The following is a 19,846-nucleotide window of genomic DNA, read 5'->3' as shown; positions in this document are numbered from 1 at the left end:
AGTTTGCCCATTTGGGCCCCATGTGGGCCCCGAATGGGTGTGCCCAGCTTGTTGGTGCCCAGTTTGCCCACATGCTGCCCGCGTCTAGCCCAGATAGGTGCCGGGTCAGTTAACAAAATTGTGTAATAAAGGAAATGTTCATATCCCAGCAAGCATGCCCACATGGTTCCCATATGGGGCCCACATGGCCCCCACCTCTTCCATATGGCCCCACATGGGAATGGCAGTGGGTGCCACGTGGGACCCATGTGGGCCAGCCCACGTAGGCCCATATGGGACCCACGCGGCGCCCACATGGGACCCATATGGGCCAGCCTACATTGACCCCATATGGCATCATGCATGAATTTGATATACTCGTACTTGGAGTACAAAATACACATGAACAACAGCCACCTTTTTTGCTTTTATGCACTTGGAGTAACTTAAATGGGGCCCACATGGGTGATCCATATGGGACCCACATGGGATGCCCATCTCCAGCCCACATGCGTTTGGCCCACCTGGCCCATTTTTATCCCATATGGGGCCCATATGGGTAGCTCATCTGTAGCCCATGTCCCACGTGGGCCCATCTGGCCCATGTTCAACCTATATGGGACCCATGTGGGCATGTTTGCTGGGCAGATAGGTGTCGGGTCAGTTAACAGTTAGTTTTGTAGTAACTTTTGCCCATGTGGGCCCCGGATGGGTGTGCCCAGCTTGTTGGTGCCCAGTCTGCCCACATGCTGCCCGGATCCAGCCCAGATAGGTGTCGGGTCAGTTAACAAAGTTTTGTAGTAAATTTTGCCCATGTAGGCGGCTGGGCCCCATGTGGGCCCCGGCTGGGTGTGCCCAGCGTGTTGGTGTCCAGTTTGCCCACATGCTGCCCGCATCCAGCCCGGATAGGTGTCGGGTCAGATACCAAAATTTTGTAGTAAAGGAAATGTTCATATCCCAGCAAACATGCCCACATGGTTTCCATATGGGGCCCACATGGCCCTCCACCTCTTCCATATGGGCCCCACATGGGAATGGCAGTGGGTGACACATGGGACCCATATGGGCAAGCCCACGTAGGCCTCATATGAGACCCACGCGGCCCCCACATGGGACCCATATGGGCTAGCCTATTTTGACCCCATATGGCATCATGTATGAACTTGATGTATGCACTTGGAGTCCAAAATTCACATGAACAACAGTCACCTTTTTTGCTTTTATGCTCTTGGAGTAACTTAAATGGGACCTACATGGGTGATCCATATGGGACCCACATGGGATGCCCATCCCCAGCCCACATGCGTTTGACCCACCTGGCCCATTTTTCCAATATGGGGCCCATATGGGTAGCCCATCTGTAGTCCATGTCCCACGTGAGCCCATCTGGCCCATGTTCACCCCATATGGGACCCACATGGGATGCCCATCTCCAGCCCACATGCGTTTGGCCCACCTGGCCCATTTTTATCCCATATGGGGCCCATATGGGTAGCCCATCTGTAGCCCGTGTCCCACGTGAGCCCATCTGGCCCATGTTCACCCCATATGGGACCCACATGGGATGCCCATCTCCAGCCCACATGCGTTTGGCCCACCTGGCCCATTTTTATCCCATATGGGGCCCATATGGGTAGCCCATCTGTAGCCCGTGTCCCACGTGGGCCCATCTGGCCCATGTTCACCCCATATGGGACCCACATGGAATGCCCATCTCCAGCCCACATGCGTTTGGCCCATCTGGCTCATTTTTATCCCTTATGGGGCCCATATGGGTAGCCCATCTGTAGCCCATGTCCCACGTGGGCCCATCTGGGACCCACATGGGATGCCCATCTCCAGCCCACATGCGTTTGGCCCACCTGGCCCATTTTTATCCCATATGGGGCCCATATGGGGCCCATATGGGTAGCCCATCTGTAGCCCATGTCCCACTGGGCCCATCTGGCCCATGTTTACCCCATATGGAACCCACATGGGATGCCCATCTCCAGCCCACATGCGTTTGGCCCACCTGGCCCATTTTTATCCCATATGGGGCCCATATGGGTAGCCCATCTGTAGCCCATGTCCCACGTGAGCCCATCTGGCCCATGTTCACCCCACATGGGACCCACATGGGATGCCCATCTCCAGCCCACATGCGTTTGGCCCACCTGGCCCATTTCTATCCCATATGGGGCCCATATGGGTAGCCCATCTGTAGCCCATGTCCCACGTGGGCCCATCTGGCCCATGTTCACCCCATATGGGACCCACATGGGATGCCCATCTCCAGCCCACATGCGTTTGGCCCACCTGGCTCGTTTTTATCCCTTATGGGGCCCATATGGGTAGCCCATCTGTAGCCCATGTCCCACGTGGGCCCATCTGGGACCCACATGGGATGCCCATCTCCAGCCCACATGCGTTTGGCCCACCTGGCCCATTTTTATCCCATATGGGGCCCATATGGGTAGCCCATCTGTAGCCCATGTCCTACGTGGGCCCATCTGGCCCATGTTCACCCCATATGGGACCCACATGGGATGCCCATCTCCAGCCCACATGCGTTTGGCCCACCTGGCCCATTTCTATCCCATATGGGGCCCATATGGATAGCCCATCTGTAGCCCGTGTCCCACGTGGGCCCATCTGGCCCATGTTCACCCCATATGGGACCCACATGGAATGCCCATCTCCAGCCCACATGCGTTTGGCCCACCTGGCTCATTTTTATCCCTTATGGGGCCCATATGGGGATGCCCATCTGTAGCCCATGTCCCACGTGGGCCCATCTGGCCCATGTTCACCCCATATGGGACCCATGTGGGCATGTTTGCTGGGGCTCAGCCCATATGGGACCCAGATTTAGCCCATTATAATAGCCCACATGTAGCCCATGCCCACTTAAGCCCAGATGCCCCACTTTCAGCCCATATGGGCCCCATTTGGGAAGGCTGGCTGGGCATAGCCTCTCCGATTATGCCTTTCACTCGATACGAGCGGGACCCATAGGCCGAGTGGCCTTATAACCCGATGACCAACTAAGGTAAGGTAAGGTAAGGTAAAAAAACGAAAAACTGTGCCTGTTCTAGTTTCTCGCTATAGAATAGTGATAAATTATCGAAATCAGTGCATCGATTTTGGAGCATGGCCTCGCCTAGGACGCTTGTCTGCTTTTTAGACACTTCCTTCTCTCGCGTGCGTAAATTGTAAATATGACCTTGACGTAAAGTTGACGTCATAGTCTTGCCTTGTTTGTTAGCCAATCAGCGTCTGTCTCATCAAATAAACTCTGCGCAGACGCGCTGCGCAGTAGTCGCCGTTGTTGTGAAAATGCGTGTGGAGGGCAAGACCGCGCATTTTTCAGAAAAATCATTACATTTATCGTAAGTATGATGTATATCACATGACTCCCTATTTTGTTTAGTAACCGATGTCTAATATGTTGTTAGGAGACAGGATCATTCCCCTTATTTTCCTCCATTTCAGATACTTGAAGGATTTCCGTGTGGACCAGTGTCCACTCTTTCAACAGCACAAATGCAACCAGCACCGGCCATACACTTGTTTTCATTGGCATTTCAAAAATCAGCGGCGACGAAGGCCCATCCTCCGCCGAGATGGTACATTCAACTATAGCCCAGATGTTTACTGCACCAAGTATGATGAATCAACTGGAGAATGCCCAGATGGAGACGAGTAAGTACCTACCTTGCTGCCTGAAATTTGCATGTTTTTAATCAAATGCATGTTAAAAGAATTAGTAGATTAATTATATAAATATATCATAGGCGGCGGAACGGGGAGGGCGCCTGGGCACCATGCCCCCCTTTGGTTTTAGTATTTTAACATTAGCCCTATGGGCGTTGCATGGAAAGAATGGGACCAAAAGTCGGCACTGCCCCCCCCCCCCTTAATTGAAGGTGTTCTGCCACTACTGAAATATGTATTTTTGAAAGGCACATTAAGTATCTAAACATTGAAGGCAAAATTCCATTTGGCATGCTAAATTCCACAAGCTCTGTTGAGTGTTGTGTTGATTTATTGGTGTTACTGTTGCCTTTTGAACATATAGCTAGGTTGCAAAGATACATATATTGATATAGTCTGTTCCATTTCGATTTTAAGCTTGCAGCTGAATTGCCCCAATGAAAACAGCTGATGTTGAACTGTAGTTCAGCCATAGTACCCAGAGCAGCTACAAGGTAGGTAACCCATAACCGGGCCTGGCGGTAGGAACGCCATGGCATGGAGTCGGTCTGAGCAGTTCAAAACCATACCAATTTTGGAGTGCTATGGCAAAGACTGGCTAGCTGGAATAGGGCCATGTTGACCCAACCCCCTTGTTTCAACAGTGTTCCATTTACACTGGCCCAAATCTGCCGTGCAAAGGCAAAAACTATGTGAGGTCAGAGTCTGACCTCACATAGTAGCTTTTGCCTTTGTACAGCAGAAATCGGGCATGTGTGAGCTGCTGGGGCAAAACAGACTTGAGGCCAAACCATATTACCTACTGCAAAATAGCCTTGCTATGCAAATACAGAAGCAGCGTGTACCAATCTCATCGTCTTTTTTGTCCCACCCGTATTTAATAGTATAGGGGATGTACTGAGTACTGGAGTCGGAGCCAGACCATTTTACTTCGAGCCGGAGCCGGAGCCGCCATGACATTCACCTAGAGGCGGAGCCGGAGTCGGAGCCGTTTTTTTTCTCCGGAGCCGGAGTCGGAGCCGTCTGAAATTTCTACGGCTCCACATCCTTGTTTTTTGTGAAAATATTTCTGTTTTATAAATTTTTTAGTCAAATGTTTTCCAATTTAAAAAAGTTAAAACTCATGTTCCCATATTAGCTGTCATACATGCTCAATTGAGATCCTGTAGCTCAGATAAACCTACTTAGTTATTATTATAAGCCTTAATAACTTGTCAGATCTCTGAATTGCTTCTGCCATTCCAATGTGTATGCGGTTAGAATTTGGCGCTTTTTCTCAATCTTGCTGTCATGGATTTTTTTTTTGCTGCTGTTTCCATTTTATAATTGTCCAATTGTTTTCAGGGTCATACCATTTGCATATGTACTGTATAGCATGTTTGGTGTACCTATGACTAGAGCCGACATGCTTGCATTCTTCATGCTGATCCTCGCAGACGCAAAGATTATCAGCAATTTGCAGAAATTAAAGCTGTATTAATGTTACATCTGTCCTTTGGATTTCAGACAGCTGGGGCACTTTGATCTGATGCTTCATAGTCACTTGTTTTGAAGCATAACGTCTCGCTGAATTTCACGCACAGTAATAACCTGCTGGTATACTCATCATCCATCCATCATCCATGTATCTGATACCTACCCCAAAAGTTACCAATGTCTGTGCGTACAGGCTACAGTACCTATTGCGTCCTTCTCGCACTGAAAGAGTGAATGCCGGGTTGTCTGTTCGTGATGGTCGTTACACCCGTCCCTGGGCGCGCACCGCCCAGCCGCACGTCTCGCCTCGCGTGGGGCAGCGAGCTGTTTGTTTACCTCTAACTCTGCACGCGGTGACAACACAGTGTTTCTGTATCGGTCCCGAGCCGCGGTGACAGCATGCATCAGAGGCGGTGGGCTCTGCCGCGTCTCCGGGCACAGAAACACAGCCTGCGCTGGACTCTCTCCCTCTCCCTCCACTCCCCTCTGCCTCGCTCGCGCTTCCCGCACCCTCATCCTATTGTTTCTAGTCTTTTTTCTTGACACATTCCTTCTTTTTATTGCGCGCTGCCGTCATTGCAATATCCTGACCCTTACTGCGGCATACAATTCATTCGGCATCTCTCTCTCTCTCTCTCTCTCTCTCTCTCTCTCTCTCTCTCTCTCTCTCTCTCTCTCTCTCTCTCTCTCTCTCTCTCTCTCTCTCTCTCTCTCTCTCTCTCTCTCTCTCCCCTCCCTCACTCCCTCCCTCCCTCCCTCCCTCCCTCCCTCCCTCCCTCCCTCCCTTCCTCCCTCCCTTCCTCCCTTCCCGCCCTTGACACTGATTCATCGGTAGGTCGCGTGGGTACCCCACGGGAGACCAGGCGCCGGTGCAACGCGACCGTGCACGTGACCTTGAAACTGGCGCTCTGTCATGTGCACTGCACAGGCCACGCCCCCTTCTAGCTATCGCCTGCCGGCCGGCGGGGTAGTTCCGACTTCGGCCGCCAGGGGCAGCACTGTCGCGTCTGCCGTGTGCTCCGCACAAGCCCGAACGCGGACGGCAAAAACGGCATATAGCAGTATTATCGTCACGTGGTTTTGCAGCAGCGATGCCGTTGCCGGGTGCTGTAAACAAACGACAAGCGGGGCTCGCGGACGGACGAGGAAGCGTTGACGGTGTTGCCATCTCTCGGCAGGTGTCCGAACTTACACCGCACGGCTGGCGACACTGAGCGGCGCTACCATCTGCGCTACTACAAGACGGGGATGTGCGTACACGACACAGACTCCAGGGGCCTCTGCGTCAAGAATGGCGTCCACTGTGCGTTCGCGCACGGCCAGAACGACATGAGGTGAGGCGGGAGACGGCCGGGGCGCCCGGACCCGCGCTGGCGAGATGTCTTACTGCATATTGACGTAAGTCCTAACTACGTGGTGGGCTAGTACCTACCTGTCTTCAATGCAGCTCTGTAGCCTACAATGAACATTGCTACACTGAGTCCTATTTCGACTTCATCACCAGCCATCTTTGCTTATTATCTGCTCGATGTCTATTTGAGGCTTTCTGTTAAGTGTGGCGTTACGTGGCTGTCCGCCCTTTCTGCTCCTCTCTGAGATTGGTGCCTGTTTCAAACCTTCATTGTACGAAAAGAAGTGTTTGGAACCTTCTGCCTAGTCCGACATTACGCGTTTCCTCTCTGCCTCTTTGTCTCAGGCCGCCCGTGTACGATAAGAAGGAGCAGGAGATGATTGATCATCCGGAGACCGATGTTACCGGCAGCGGCCCCAACAGTCTCGACAAGGAGAGGAATCTGATGAGCGAGGACCCCAAGTGGCAGGGTAGGTGGCGCGCGCGGGGGCCAGTACTGGAGGCAGTGACGCACGGCGGGGAGATGGAGTTAGGTCTTGGTCTTTAAGACTTTCTGCAACATTTTCATGCTATCGTTAGTGACAGTGAACATGGATCAACAAATTTTAGCAGATATTATGGGCGTTTCTCAGCGACTTGCACCTTGCCAGAATCGTGTTGTGGTAGTAGGTGTTGCATAGGCCGTCGATATCACCTGTTGTAGTCATTCAGTTGTTCAATATCCAATTCATCCACGCCATTTGTTGTGTCAGGTTGAATGATAGTGTATAGGTTCAAAGATAACAGTGGTGCATTATGACTGGGCCTCCAATTGCAAGTTAAACATGCTACATGCATTGGTTGACGTGTTTCATTTACTACAAACCACACTGTGCGGCGCTCGGCAGCTAACCTACCCCTTCCCCCACACACAGACACGAACTACGTGCTGGCCAACTACAAAACGGAGCCGTGTAAGAAGCCCCCCAGGCTGTGTCGACAGGGCTATGCGTGCCCCCAGTTCCACAACCCGCGGGACAAGCGGCGCTCGCCGAAAAAGTACAAATATAGGTGAGTCAGAGACCGCCCGGACCCCGCCCGTGTGTACTGGAGAAGTCATGTGTGATCGATTCATCGTGTTTTATTTTCTAAGCAAGCTTTGATCGTTTGAAAGAATATTTTGCCACACATGCACCTCACACGTAATTTTTTAGTTTTTACTTCTTCTTCTCAAATTTTGCTCATTTTTTTAGCGACGGTGTCGTAAGTCTTGAATCCAGTTGCTTATTCTGATCACTCCATCTCCTTCCTCTTGGCTTGCTTCTGGAACGTCCTCTCGTTCCGTTTTAAGTGCCGCGTTCTGCTGTCTCCTCGCGATTAAAATCGAGCTGCTTGTCTCGTTTTCACCAACCTCTTTAACCCTGTCCACCTTTCTTAAATCTCCACCAGCTCTCACCCCCCCCCCCCCCCCACCAACGTCTAACCCTCACCGCGTTGTGTAACCCTCCCTCCCCCCTTTCCAGGTCGACTCCATGTCCGAACGTGAAGCAGGCGGACGAGTGGGGCGACCCGGCCAACTGCGAACACGGCGACAGCTGCCAGTACTGCCACACTCGCACCGAGCAGCAGTTCCACCCGGAGATCTACAAATCGACCCGGTGTAACGACGTGCAGCAGAACGGCTACTGCCCGCGCGCCGCATTCTGTGCCTTCGCGCATGTCGAGAGTGAGTGAAGGAGAAGGAAGAGCACAGGGCCTGGGCTATGTGGAGTGATGTTAGTAGGAGAGAGGGAGAAGAAGGAGAGGATGAAACAGCGGGGGCGTGTGCGGGAGAACAGCTGTAGTCGAGGTTCAGTGCAAGAATTAAGGTTTAGCAGCAAAATGTAATGAATGATGGGTGAAAATAAGGCAGAATAGATGGATTCACGGGGTTGAGCAGAGGAAAGACGGATGCAAATAAAGATTATACGTTTGTGTTCAACAATAATAATAAACTTATTGGCGCCATGCAGACTGCTATTTTTATAACCTACATGATGCATTCTGGAAAGCAATATAAAATGCAGATCCAGGGCCCAATCTTACCAATGCCGTAAATAGGATTTGGCAGCACTGGCCGGAGTTTACGGCACTGATATCAAAGAAATCCTTTTTATTTACATCCAGCTAATATTGTCCAATGATTTTGATAGCATGAATGATTATGAATGTTGTCTGAATGAATGAATAAACGAATGTGGAATAGTTCTGAATGTTACCAAATGCCGTGAATGCGCATTCACGGCATTTGGTAAGATTGGGCCCAGGTGTAAATGCCCTGCGTGTAGTAAGGTCGTCATCCCTTTGTGATATCGGTGTTCTCCGTCTATTTCCAGATGAGATGGTGTCAGGCAGGGAGGTGGGCGCGCCCGGTCTCACGTGCCTGGCCGACATCGTGTCATCGGCACTGCCGCAGGAGGAGCCGCGGAAGATCGCTGAGCACGGTGACGGGCCGGCGCCGCACAAACCTCACCGCAACGGACGCCACTCGCTGGTGAGACTCGCGGAATGGTGAGGAAGGCCGAGGAGTGAGCGTGCAGTCAGCGCTGAGGTCAGATCGACAGACTCGCTGAGGCCGTGGTGGCATGCGGGCGTACTGACATGCGCCAACTTACAGTGGCCGTGAGGTTCGGATGGACAAAGGATATTCGTGAGGCGCTGCAAGAAATATAGCTTTTTGTTGTTGTTGTTGTTGTTGTTGTTGTTGTTGTTGTTGTTGTTGTTGTTGTTGTGTACCAATAACAGTGGTCAATGCGCTGTTTTTCATTTTAATCCCCCTCCGTTCTTGATCTGACTTCTGCAATCTTGCCGATCCGTTTCCTCCCATCTCGTTATTGAGTGTTGACCCTGCTCTCCCCTCCTCTCGCAGTCTGACCTGAACAGCGGCGCGCTGTCGGGCCACGGCAAGTCCCGCACGCTGAGCGGGCCCACCTCGTCGGCTGCCGAGCCGCTGCCGTTTCACACCTCACCACTGGCGGTGCCGGCCGGCTCAGCGGCCCACGCGGGCGGACCGGCCGGCGGCGGCAACTACCCCAAGGCGCCCGGCAGCGAGCGGGGCGAGAAAGACGTGAGTCTGGGGAGGGGGGAGACCACAGTTGGTGGTGGTAGAGTGGTGATATTTGCGCAGAATAGGCTCCGTTGGAAGGACGTCGGTTTTATTTCTTGTGATGCGTTTCATACTACTTCAAATTTCTGTTTTTATTTCATTTTCCCTTCTCCATTTCTGCCCATTTTTATTGCTCAGTTTTTGCCTGTTTATTTTACTCACTTTTATTTCTCCGCCTATTTGTAGTAGCTATTTACCACTTAACCGTATGTTGGAGCTAAGTACAGTCCATCCCCTCCGAGACCTGACTACCGTTCCCCGCTCCCAGGCCCAGCTGCGCCGGCGGATTCACGAGATCGACACCGACCCTCGGCTGGACCCGATGGAGAAGTTGCGCCGCAAGAACAGCCTGTTCGCGTCGCTGGGGATACCGCTGTCGTCCAGCGTGCCGGCCGGCGCCGCCGGCGGGAGGCTGTACGGACCGGCCGACCCGCTGGACAGTATGATGGGTCAGTGGGAAGAGGGACGGGGGTGCAGAGACGAGGGTGGTGGGGTGGAGAGGGGAGGGGGATTGAGAGGAGAGGCGGGAAGATTATGATGGCGGGCAAAGGAGGACTGGATGGGGAACGGCCCGGTGGATTAATGATGAAGGGAGAAATGAATAATGCTAGGATTTTGATTTTTGGAAGGGTCCGTAGCGGAATCGTCGTGACCTGTTGGATCAGCTGTGGCTGGATCCGGCTATAAGTGACGTCTGCCCTTTGTGTGACCTCTCTCTGTCTGACCTCTGACCTCTGTGATCTCCCGTGGTGGGTCAGATTTCTCTGGACCCGGCCATTAGTGACCTCTGCCCTCTGTGGCCACAGGTCAGATGTCTCTGGACCCGGCCATTAGTGACCTCTGTGACCTCTGTGACCACAGGTCAGATTTCTCTGGACCCGGCCATTAGTGACCTCTGCCCTCTGTGACCACAGGTCAGATGTCTCTGGACCCGGCTGTGAGTGACCTCTGCTCTTTGTGTGACCTCCGTCTGACCTCTGTGACCTCTGTGACCACAGGTCAGATGTCTCTGGACCCGGCCGGGGACGCCGATGACGGGGTCATGGCTCAGATTGACCGTGAGCTGGAGCGGGAGGAGCGCGAGCAGCAGGCGCTGGGCGCCGCCCTCTCGGCGCCGGTCAACATCCCGCGCGCCGGGCTCGGAGAGCCGCTGGGCGGCCTGTCGCCCTCGGCCGGATCGCCGCTGCTCTCCGGACTGGCCCTGCTCGGCTCGCGCGCCGGCGGCAGCGTGGACCAGGTCAGGCAATGGTCGGTTGGTAGACAGCATGTTATGCTGATAGGCTTTCGTCTGATTGTGAATCCATATAATTGCGCTTGTACATTTTCTAGTCAGATTAAAGTCAGATTTGTTGTCAGAGGCCTGTTTCACTAAAAACTTGCGATTACAAGTGTTTGAACTTTACAATTCATAAGTATTTTTGCAAACTATGTAAAATCGGGTTTCACTAAACTTCATCACCAGCGGCACCTCCGATAAAAAGAGTTGGTAAATAAACATGTAAACAATAAAGTTGTTTTTAATCAAGAACTTTAACATGTTACAGATATCGCTTCTTTTTATCAAACTATGTCTAGTTTTCATGTCAGAAATTGCAGGAATAAATTAAAAATAATGATGCTGTTTCTGAGTGGTATAAATGATAGTTCACAATATCTTATTATTGAAAGAAAATAACACGTAAAACATTTGACAGCAGAAGACTGTTGAATGCAATTATGGCGCGCGAATGACAAAACATGACGATATTTATTTATTGCTCGTAGCTGGTTCGTAGGGAATGTGCTAAGTGAAAAAGAGCATATAATGACTCAGCATATCATATTTGTTTTAAATAATTGATTGCTTTGCGTCATTGCACAAAAAAGTATCAAAATTCCGAACGTCAGGACCACTGGAATTTCAGGTTTGTAATTACGATGTTTTCTTTCAAGTTTCTGGTCTTCGTGAAACAGAAAGTTTGCGATTCCCGTGTTTTCTAGCAAACTTTTTCTTGTAAAAAAGTTTGCAAATTTTAAACTCAAAATTCATGCCCGAAGGTTTCGTGAAATCCAAATTTCAAATGTTGGTAATTATTTCTTTTAAACTCAAGTTTTTTCTTTGTAATTACACACTTTATTTGTTAGTGAAACAGGCCTCAGATTTGTAGTCAGCTTTGTTCGCTCGTTATATCGGCAGGAAAAACTCGTGCTTTTTGTAATCTATATTACTATTTGTGGTGACGTAGTTTCTGTCTATTACGAAGGTCGCGACATGGTGCTACGTAGCGCGGGTTACAGGTCACACCGTTGCACCTACCGCGCTGAAGTTTGCGCAACTCATAGAACAAGGATGGACAACGTGTCTTTGATGGGTCTCAGCTCGATCGGATCGATAGCGAGCGCGTGGCGCGTGCCCAAAAAGTGCAAATTCGCGTCATAGACTTTACATGTATTAATCGGCTGGCAAAAACGGGCGAAAACAGCCAAATTTGCCCGACACGGGTCCGGTCCCGGTGCAATATCTCGGTAAATGTGCGCCCGATCGGCACGGGGAAAACAGCATCGTGTAGAGAATCGAATGGGCAATCGAATGGTGTGCGATGCGGAGGATGGCACGCGCCACGTGCACCGGGGAGGACACTTTCTTTTGAAAAATGGACGTTTTGGACGGATTTTGGAATTTATATTAATTTCAGGTGATCGTCAGACGGAATGAGTTGAAACAGCGCCTATTAGCAATAAAAATGTACCGTCTCTCATGGAAAAATTGTGAAAAGCTAATTGATCAAAAACAATGTGGAAAAAATCGCTGAATTAAATGGTATTTGTCCAAAATGTGCCACTAAATAATTACACGGATTTTGCTGCTTAACCTAATACGTTTGACAATTGAAAATGCCATCATTGGAAAGAGCATTCAATTCTCTCCAAGATCCAATCATCACGTTTGCATGACAAGCAACAGTATTCTTAAATATATAAATATTTCAAACCTCTGCAAAACGATTTTTAGCGAAAATTATCTACGCCTTTCATTGGTCATAAAACTACGCACCTGAATTATAAAACACATTTGACAGATTCTGAAGTGGAAAGCATGCTATCAGACACGGGCACCTCGATGCGGTGGATATTTTTTCCAAACCAAATCGTTTAGCCGTCAAAAAGCAATCCACCGAAATGGATGGATAACCCAACCGACACAAGAACAACCAAACACCCGCCGATAGAAAATACCCCTTTTCGCGTTGCGGAGCACGCGGGTCACCCTAGTAAATACTGTTTGGTACTTAATATGTTTGTCTTATGGAAACTGCTGGGCCGCAGTAACAGTCTGTAGTGGGCCGCAGTAACAGTCTGTGCGGCAGTAACAGTCTGTACGAGAGTAACAGTCTGTCCTTTACCGCAGGGTCTGCTGGGCCGCAGTAACAGTCTGTGCGGCAGTAACAGTCTGTACGACATTAACAGTCTGTCCTCTGCCGCAGGGTCTGCTGGGCCGCAGTAACAGTCTGTCCTCTACCGCAGGGTCTGCTGGGCCGCAGTAACAGTATGTACGGCAGTAACAGCCTGTTCGAGTACAGCGGCAGCCCGACCAAGTCCAGTCTGGGGGCGATCGGTGGTCAGCTCATCTCTCAGAGTCCTCTGATCGGCAACAGCTTCGGCGCGCTGGAGGTAGGTGAAAGATGAAGCACAGCGAAAGGGAATGAGAAAAGCAGTCCTAAGCTCGCTCTAGCTAGCGGAAATATGACGGCTAATCGAGATTCGAGGCTGTATTTTACTGGAGCATATTGTGATCTTTAATCAACTGGTGTTTGGCAGGTTGCTTCATTCGAGGATATTCCACCACCATATTGGTACTTTTCTCTAAAGGATGCAATGATCGTCAGTCCTGTAAATAACTCGGACACTGATGGCATCAGGAGCCGAGGGTTTATCAACAACTTAAGAATCGCAACTTATCACCATACATACATGATTCCTGCCTCACCCATCCGACATCAACCCATCTGACTCCGTTGTGTGTGCCGGCCGACTCAGGTACAGCGGCTGCGGGAGGAGCTCTCTCAGAACCGGCTGAAGCTGGTTCAGTGGGAGGAGTCCCTGCTGCAGGCGCGCACAGCCTGCGAGGCCTGGCAGCGCGAGGCCGAGGAATTCAAACTGCGCGCCAAAATGGCGGAACAGGCGCGAGACGAGAGCCAGCGGCGGCTGCAGGGCCTCCAGCGGGACATCGACGCCATTAGGTGAGGGACGAGATCATAGAGAGTGAGGGCAGATACTAGTGGCGGGTGAGGGTAAAACTCTGGCGGGTGAAGTCAGTCTTCAGTTCAGTGGGGTGCCATGCACTTAGCAGCGATTGCTTAGTGACGCATATGACTGGATACGATTCGTGAAAACCCCATAGCATCATGAACATCGATCCGTCACCATCATCACCTTATATGGTGTGTCTGCTCCCTCAGCGTTACCAATTATACCTGTGTCGGCTCCCCCATCACTATCAATGATACCTGTATCTATTCCCTCGGCACTACCAAATACGGTACTTGTATCAGCTGCTCCCTCAGCGCTACCAATGATACCTGTATCTGCTCCCTCAGCGCTACCAATGATACCTGTATCTGTTCCCAGCGCTACCATTATGATACCTGTATGTGTTCCCCCAGGTCTGAGCTGCACGGCGTACGGCCGGTATCGGACCTGGACTCGTTACCCGTGGGCACCCTAAACACGCTCAAAGCGCAGCTGGTGGCAGACCTGGAGAGGATAGACAAGGTAGGGCGAGCGTAGGAGAAACTGAGAGGGAGACGGGAGACTTGGGTAGTGGGCTGATTTATTTTATGTTGTCAAATAAGTTGTTGTTTACGAGCTTATCGCGTAACGATCTTAGTTATTATTTTGATGGTTGTGTCTGGTAAGATTTTTGATAAAAGCCGCTTCCCTGATGGCGTTCTAAAATACTGCGGACTTGTACCCATTTTTAATCCCAAATTGAAGCTAGATGTGGTAGGGTCTCACTGTTTCTCAGAATAGCTGTTGCCCAACATTTTGTTTTCCCATGTGTCGTTCGTCGACCAGCCGTGCCCTGTTACGCATGTCCAGCCCCCCGGCCTGGCCGCCGGCTGATGCAGCGCTCCCCTCCGCTCCGCCGGCAGGCGATACTGGGTCAGGTGCAGGCGCAGCACCAGGGCCGCGGTCCGGGCGGCCAGCCGCGCTGGCTCCAGTAGCCCCACTGACCGCTAGGCGCCTTTTCCAATTGATGTGGCCGCACCGACACTCGGCGTCGACACTCTGCGTCGTCGGAGTGTCGGAGTGTCGGTGACGGCGGTGAGGAGGGTCCTGTCGACGCCGCCGTCGTCACGGACCGTCCTCGGTGAGCGGGTGGCTGCCGGGGGCGGTGAGCGGCGTCACAGACGTGTGGGAGCCGCGCCCGGCCGCGCGCCGCCGACTGCCATACAAAGATAAACTGAGCCGGCCAGGCAGACCGCCCCGGCGCCCCGCGCGCGCGTCCGCGAGTCTATAGAACGAGAGCTTGTGTTGCGCATCGTCCACTGCCGCAGCGGGAATTTTTTAGGAGTGTTTTTCGGGTCGGCTAGCTCGCCATGGGTCAGCCAGCTGCAGCGCGCGCGCCTTCAGACTGCAGTGTTTTGGAATCGGTTCAGCCGGGATGCTTGTGTTAGAAGGGGATCGCGCAGCGAGGGAAGGTTTCTGACTGCGTTTGCCAACTGCGGGCGCCTCAGAGGCTGGCCGATCGTAGCCGGGAAACAGCGTACCTGCCAACATTTGACCGATGAGGTCTGTAGCTGATATTTTTTCGAATTGTATGAAATGTTTGGGTGATTTGTCTCGTTGATAGGTGGAATGTTTTATGTTCGACACGAATTCATTTTTTCCAACAAAATCCTATTTTTTGGTAACTTATTTGTGCTTATTATCACATTTCCTGGGGATTGGAGTTTCTGTCGATGCTGGAATATACCGCGTGAGGTCAAATTTACCTGGTGGCAGGCAGGCACGCTCTCTCTCTGGTAGACGATGCTGACCCTCCGCGCGCCGCGTGTGTCTCTGCCGGGCCCCACAGTCGCTCGCGGCTCGAAATATGACCCCGCGCCGGCTCCAAGTCAGGCTGTGTCCGAGCGGATGGCATTCGTCGCCTCCAGACCGAATTGTGCGCACCACTGCGGCGTTCGTCTCGACATTCTGGTGAAGACTAGGAACCATTTACGACGACTGAGTGAAGCGCTAAGGACAGGTCCACCAGAGGTCCCTTTAAGCTCTCAGTGAGCATTCACCGGTCGGCTTGTGGCTCCTCGGCTTCGTCAATGTTGAGCACAAACTCGCAGAGCGTTAACGAGAGACGGACTTCGAATGGCCGCGCCGCGCCTTTGCCACTAACTACAGCGCTTTAACCAATATATAACCGGCGTTCGCACTTTGTATCCGTACAATACCTGATGCATACCTCAGACGTACACAATATTTACCGTAGTGAAAATGTTAACGACCCGGCCGGCGGCGTCAAAACCGTGTTTCGTGTGGACCGTAGAACGCTAGAGCGCTGGGCGAATCGCGGCTGCGGAGGAGGCGACTCACAAGTATTGACCTTTTGTAGACAGCTTTGGACGGGCGAGGGGCGGTGCGCTGTCGTGTATTCCATGTGGGGGGGGGGGAGTGGTTGGGGGGGGGCGAATTTCGGGTATGGCGGGTAAGGGCTGAGCCAGCTCCGCCAAAGGCTAGCGAGCTGCATCACAAAACGAATAAACGCATTTTTACCATTGCCGCGTGTGTTTGTTGGGGTTAGGGGCGCGCCGACTACGAGGTCATTTTGCGCCCACTTATCACGTGTGTTTGTTTCAATATGACCCAGATGACCTATGAGGTTCCTTGACATTTTTGTCAAAGCTGGAGGTTGCGAAATGGATGCTTTTCACAAGGACGTATCACTGTCTTATCTGCCATATTTGCCAAAGTGGGCTCAGTATCGAGCGTGTTTTGAATACGAGAAATGACAGAATTCTGTCAGTGTTATGAAATGACAAACATTTTCAGACATTGCTCGACTCATCACAGAAACTGACAGTATGACTTGCGATGTTCATTTACACAATATCAGTGAAATCTCGGCTTACAGGTTCATATCTCAGCGTCACCAAACTCGCGTCCCCCCGTCCCCTCCCCACACGCCCTCACAGATTCCCACCGAACCCCATCACCATCGACTCCCTGGGTTTGTGCGGCTTGAACTGGACCCTGGGCGGCAGCAGGGCTCCGCTGCGCCGGGCAGTGATGGGCAGCACCTCTGTGGGCGCAGCGAGCGGCGGCGGCGGCGGCTGCCAGGTGGGCGGACCCCGCAGTAGACCTGCCGCCACACAGCAGCACAGCAGCACGAAGAAGAGCGCGCCGCGCAGACGGTGGAGCGGCCGGCCGGCGCGGCAGCGCTGTAGCAGCTCGCGCGCGGCCGCCACACCCGGCTGGCGCAGGAACAGCAGGGGAGAGGCGCGCGGCGGGTCGGCGGCGGCGGCCCCCAGCGCCGGCGGCTGGCGGGTCACCGGAGACGGGTCCGAGTGAGCGCCTGCAGGATCGGAGGGGAGGGTAGAGGGTTGTCAGGACGGATTGACGGATTAGGCGGTTAGACGGAGAGTGGTGAAGAGGGTGCAGTGGGGGAGGGGTTTCGCAAAATACTTTCGATCATTTTGATTAGAACCAGGAAAGAGGCTGCAACATTTAAGGATGGTGCATCTCCAGTTGAGTGCGGGGTACGTTCGCAGGTGGTTAAGATGTAGAGTTGCAAAGTTTCCCTACCGCATTACCGGCATGCCGGTAATTTTTCACTACCGCAGGTTTTTTTGTGGTATCTGGCATGTCCTGCCGGTAGCATGCCGGTATTTTTGGTTTTGCACAAAAAAATATTAGCATATGATTCAAACTTTGGACACTAAGAGGAAAATGTGGCATCTCTTGTAGGGGTAAACTGGAATCAACAATGCAGGTTTTTTAGTATGCCGGTAATTTGGTGGTGTTTTTGCTTTGGGCGTGGTAGCATGCCGGTATCCCCAAAAAAAAAATTGTGGGGCGGGGCGGTGCCGGTAGCAGCCTTTGGGGGAAACTTTGCAACTCTATTAAGATGCGACAGAGCAAGCGGTGTAGGTTGTTTTGGCACCCACCTTCCTCCACCAGCATATTTACGTCTGGACAACGAGTTGCGGGGAAAAGTGCTGATTTTGTTGCAGTTTTAGGAGCCGGTGATTAGGCTGGATTTTTGGGTTACTTTTTCGTTCCGATTCATGTATTTCATAGTGTTTGGCTTTTGAATATTTTAGTTCTTTCAGATAAATATTACTTGCCTTACAACGTTTGTAAAAACGTTTCATTTTTTTATAAGCCGACGTTCAGAGTCCTAAAAATACATCAGCACTACAATCATTGTAAACAAACAAATGGAGCACCACTTGGCTCTGTTCCAAGGCCATTTTTAGTTTATCTGGTGGTTTTCTTACTCTTGTACGTCGTTTTGTTGGATGTTTTGAATCCCTTAAGATTGACTTATATCATATATAAGAAGCATGTTGACTGAAAACAATCTGAAGTATCCAGGAGGCTGACAGAGGTCCTGACTCCTGAGGCGCACCTCCTGAGCAATATCAATATTGATATCAAGTCAAAGTTGAACAGGTTATGAAATTTTGGTTGATAAACGAAAGTTGATCGGGCTCATATATCAGCAAGAAAAAGTTAAATTAAAAGAGCTTATTGGCCAAAAACAAGCTATAATATTGCAGACCTTGGAGCAATACTGAAGAGCACGCTGAGCAGGATCATGCCAGAAAATGTTGACTGATGAGCGCATATTCATGTATTGGTATGAATATTGAATGATAACTTACAACAGCAAGATAAATTAGTGCTAACTATCAAGTTAGAAATCTAGAATGAATGGACTTGGGCAGTTTTACTATGCAGTATGCTTAGATGCTATGCAGATTGTATAATGTGCATCAGGTACTCTGGCTGGCAAATGAAACATGCGATCATTCCATTGCTACTGGAGGAGAAAGCTTGGATCACTAAATCCACTTTATGTTGATTTTGATGTTAATCATCACTGTATTTCTTGAAAAAGGATTGTAGTAAAATTGTCAATGTGACAATCCATGCAACGATGTGATCATATAATGTGTTCATACTTCATAGTCATTCGTGATAGTGATTATTGGTCCAATATACAATGGCAAAGCTCTCAGCCTCAGCGTTTCTTCCTGTGGATGGCAAGTACTGACTCAGAGCTTAGAAGTATTAGTTTTCATCACAGGGTTGGGATAAAAAGTACTGATGGTAATCTTCCACCAAGGAACTCTACTTTGACATGGTATGAGATGTAGGCACAAGTAGGTAGGTGCTTAGTTCCTATAGTCAGTAGTTGTGTATGTTTAGTCAGGTTAGCTTAGATTAGATTGTTAGTTTTTTTTTTTTAATTTGCCAAGTGTCCATAAAAATGTGACCTGAGCAATGAGCATACCTGACTAACCTGACAGCTGACCTAACCTCAATCATCACGTACATATTTGCAGCCTACCCAAGACCTGCATAGCAGTAGCACCCAGTTATAGATAGGTACTCAGTACTCACCCTAACTCAATCTTACCTGCTAACCTTCAACTTGCCAAAAGTTAGCTCACATTGCCAAGCTGCATCCAGGGAAACAGTCAACTGAGGAATTGGCTCATTGGGTGGCTAGTGTGAGTCTGTGCATTTAAAGTGTTTCTTCTCTGAAGCTGCTCAGCACTGCTGTATGTCATGTTAGATGCTCAGAAAATGTGGAAATGATTACTAAGCTACTTAAGTGCTTTGTTAATGCTCGAGACATGAACAAGTACAGATCCTGCAGGGTACAGCTATGAGTTAGGTGCTAGGTGAGTATGTTATGTGAATGTGCTGTTCCCTGTTTGACGATAGTAAGTATACAAACAAGCACAGTGTCAGTTATATTCAATCTCCACATAAACATACAACAAAAATGGCCATATAGCCTAACTCCAAAGTCCGAACACACCACAGATAACTTAAGCCTTTGCAGGCACAAAAATGTTTTGATTAACAGGACAGGTATACAATATATCCTCTGCCCTTGGGGATCTTGCTGCTAAGTTGAGGTACGATGACTGAACTTCAGGATTGATCAACCTTTTCTTAGCCACTGCTTATATACAAGAAAGACCAAATGCTTGTTTGTTTTGATTTACAGG

At 50.6% G+C, this 19,846-nt stretch overlaps 2 protein-coding genes across 3 annotated transcripts; one reads left to right on the top strand and one right to left on the bottom strand.

Annotated features, from left to right (window-relative positions):
- Positions 1 to 3,150: 3,150 nt before the first annotated feature.
- Positions 3,151 to 15,504, top strand: LOC122387224 (RING finger protein unkempt-like). 2 transcript variants are annotated; one of them, XM_043377181.1, is made up of 14 exons: positions 3,151 to 3,350; positions 3,454 to 3,663; positions 6,330 to 6,485; positions 6,848 to 6,972; positions 7,417 to 7,552; positions 8,005 to 8,207; positions 8,857 to 9,014; positions 9,390 to 9,587; positions 9,895 to 10,075; positions 10,625 to 10,863; positions 13,131 to 13,277; positions 13,644 to 13,846; positions 14,270 to 14,378; positions 14,759 to 15,504. In XM_043377181.1, exons 1-14 carry the CDS (start codon positions 3,298 to 3,300, stop codon positions 14,828 to 14,830), a joined length of 2,190 nt encoding a protein of 729 aa, XP_043233116.1. In that variant the 5' UTR covers positions 3,151 to 3,297; the 3' UTR covers positions 14,831 to 15,504. The 2 variants fall into 2 exon arrangements, with proteins under 2 accessions (XP_043233116.1, XP_043233117.1); XM_043377182.1 differs by lacking the exons at positions 14,270 to 14,378; positions 14,759 to 15,504 and having other exon boundaries at positions 3,258 to 3,350; positions 10,625 to 10,874; positions 13,644 to 13,785.
- A 1,267-nt stretch (positions 15,505 to 16,771) lies between these two features.
- LOC122387247 lies at positions 16,772 to 17,783 on the bottom strand. Its single transcript, XM_043377302.1, has 2 exons — positions 17,768 to 17,783; positions 16,772 to 17,175 (listed from the first exon to the last, which is right to left on the bottom strand). The coding sequence occupies exons 1-2, from the start codon at positions 17,781 to 17,783 to the stop codon at positions 16,790 to 16,792; spliced, it is 402 nt and encodes a 133-aa protein (XP_043233237.1). The 3' UTR covers positions 16,772 to 16,789.
- Positions 17,784 to 19,846: the final 2,063 nt, after the last annotated feature.

This window comes from Amphibalanus amphitrite, unplaced genomic scaffold (assembly GCF_019059575.1).
Source record: "Amphibalanus amphitrite isolate SeventyFive unplaced genomic scaffold, NRLGWU_Aamphi_draft 000278F_arrow, whole genome shotgun sequence".
NCBI lineage: Eukaryota > Metazoa > Arthropoda > Thecostraca > Balanomorpha > Balanidae > Amphibalanus > Amphibalanus amphitrite.
The sequence above is the reverse complement of the archived record's forward strand: the minus strand, read 5'-3'. Positions and strand labels throughout refer to the sequence as shown.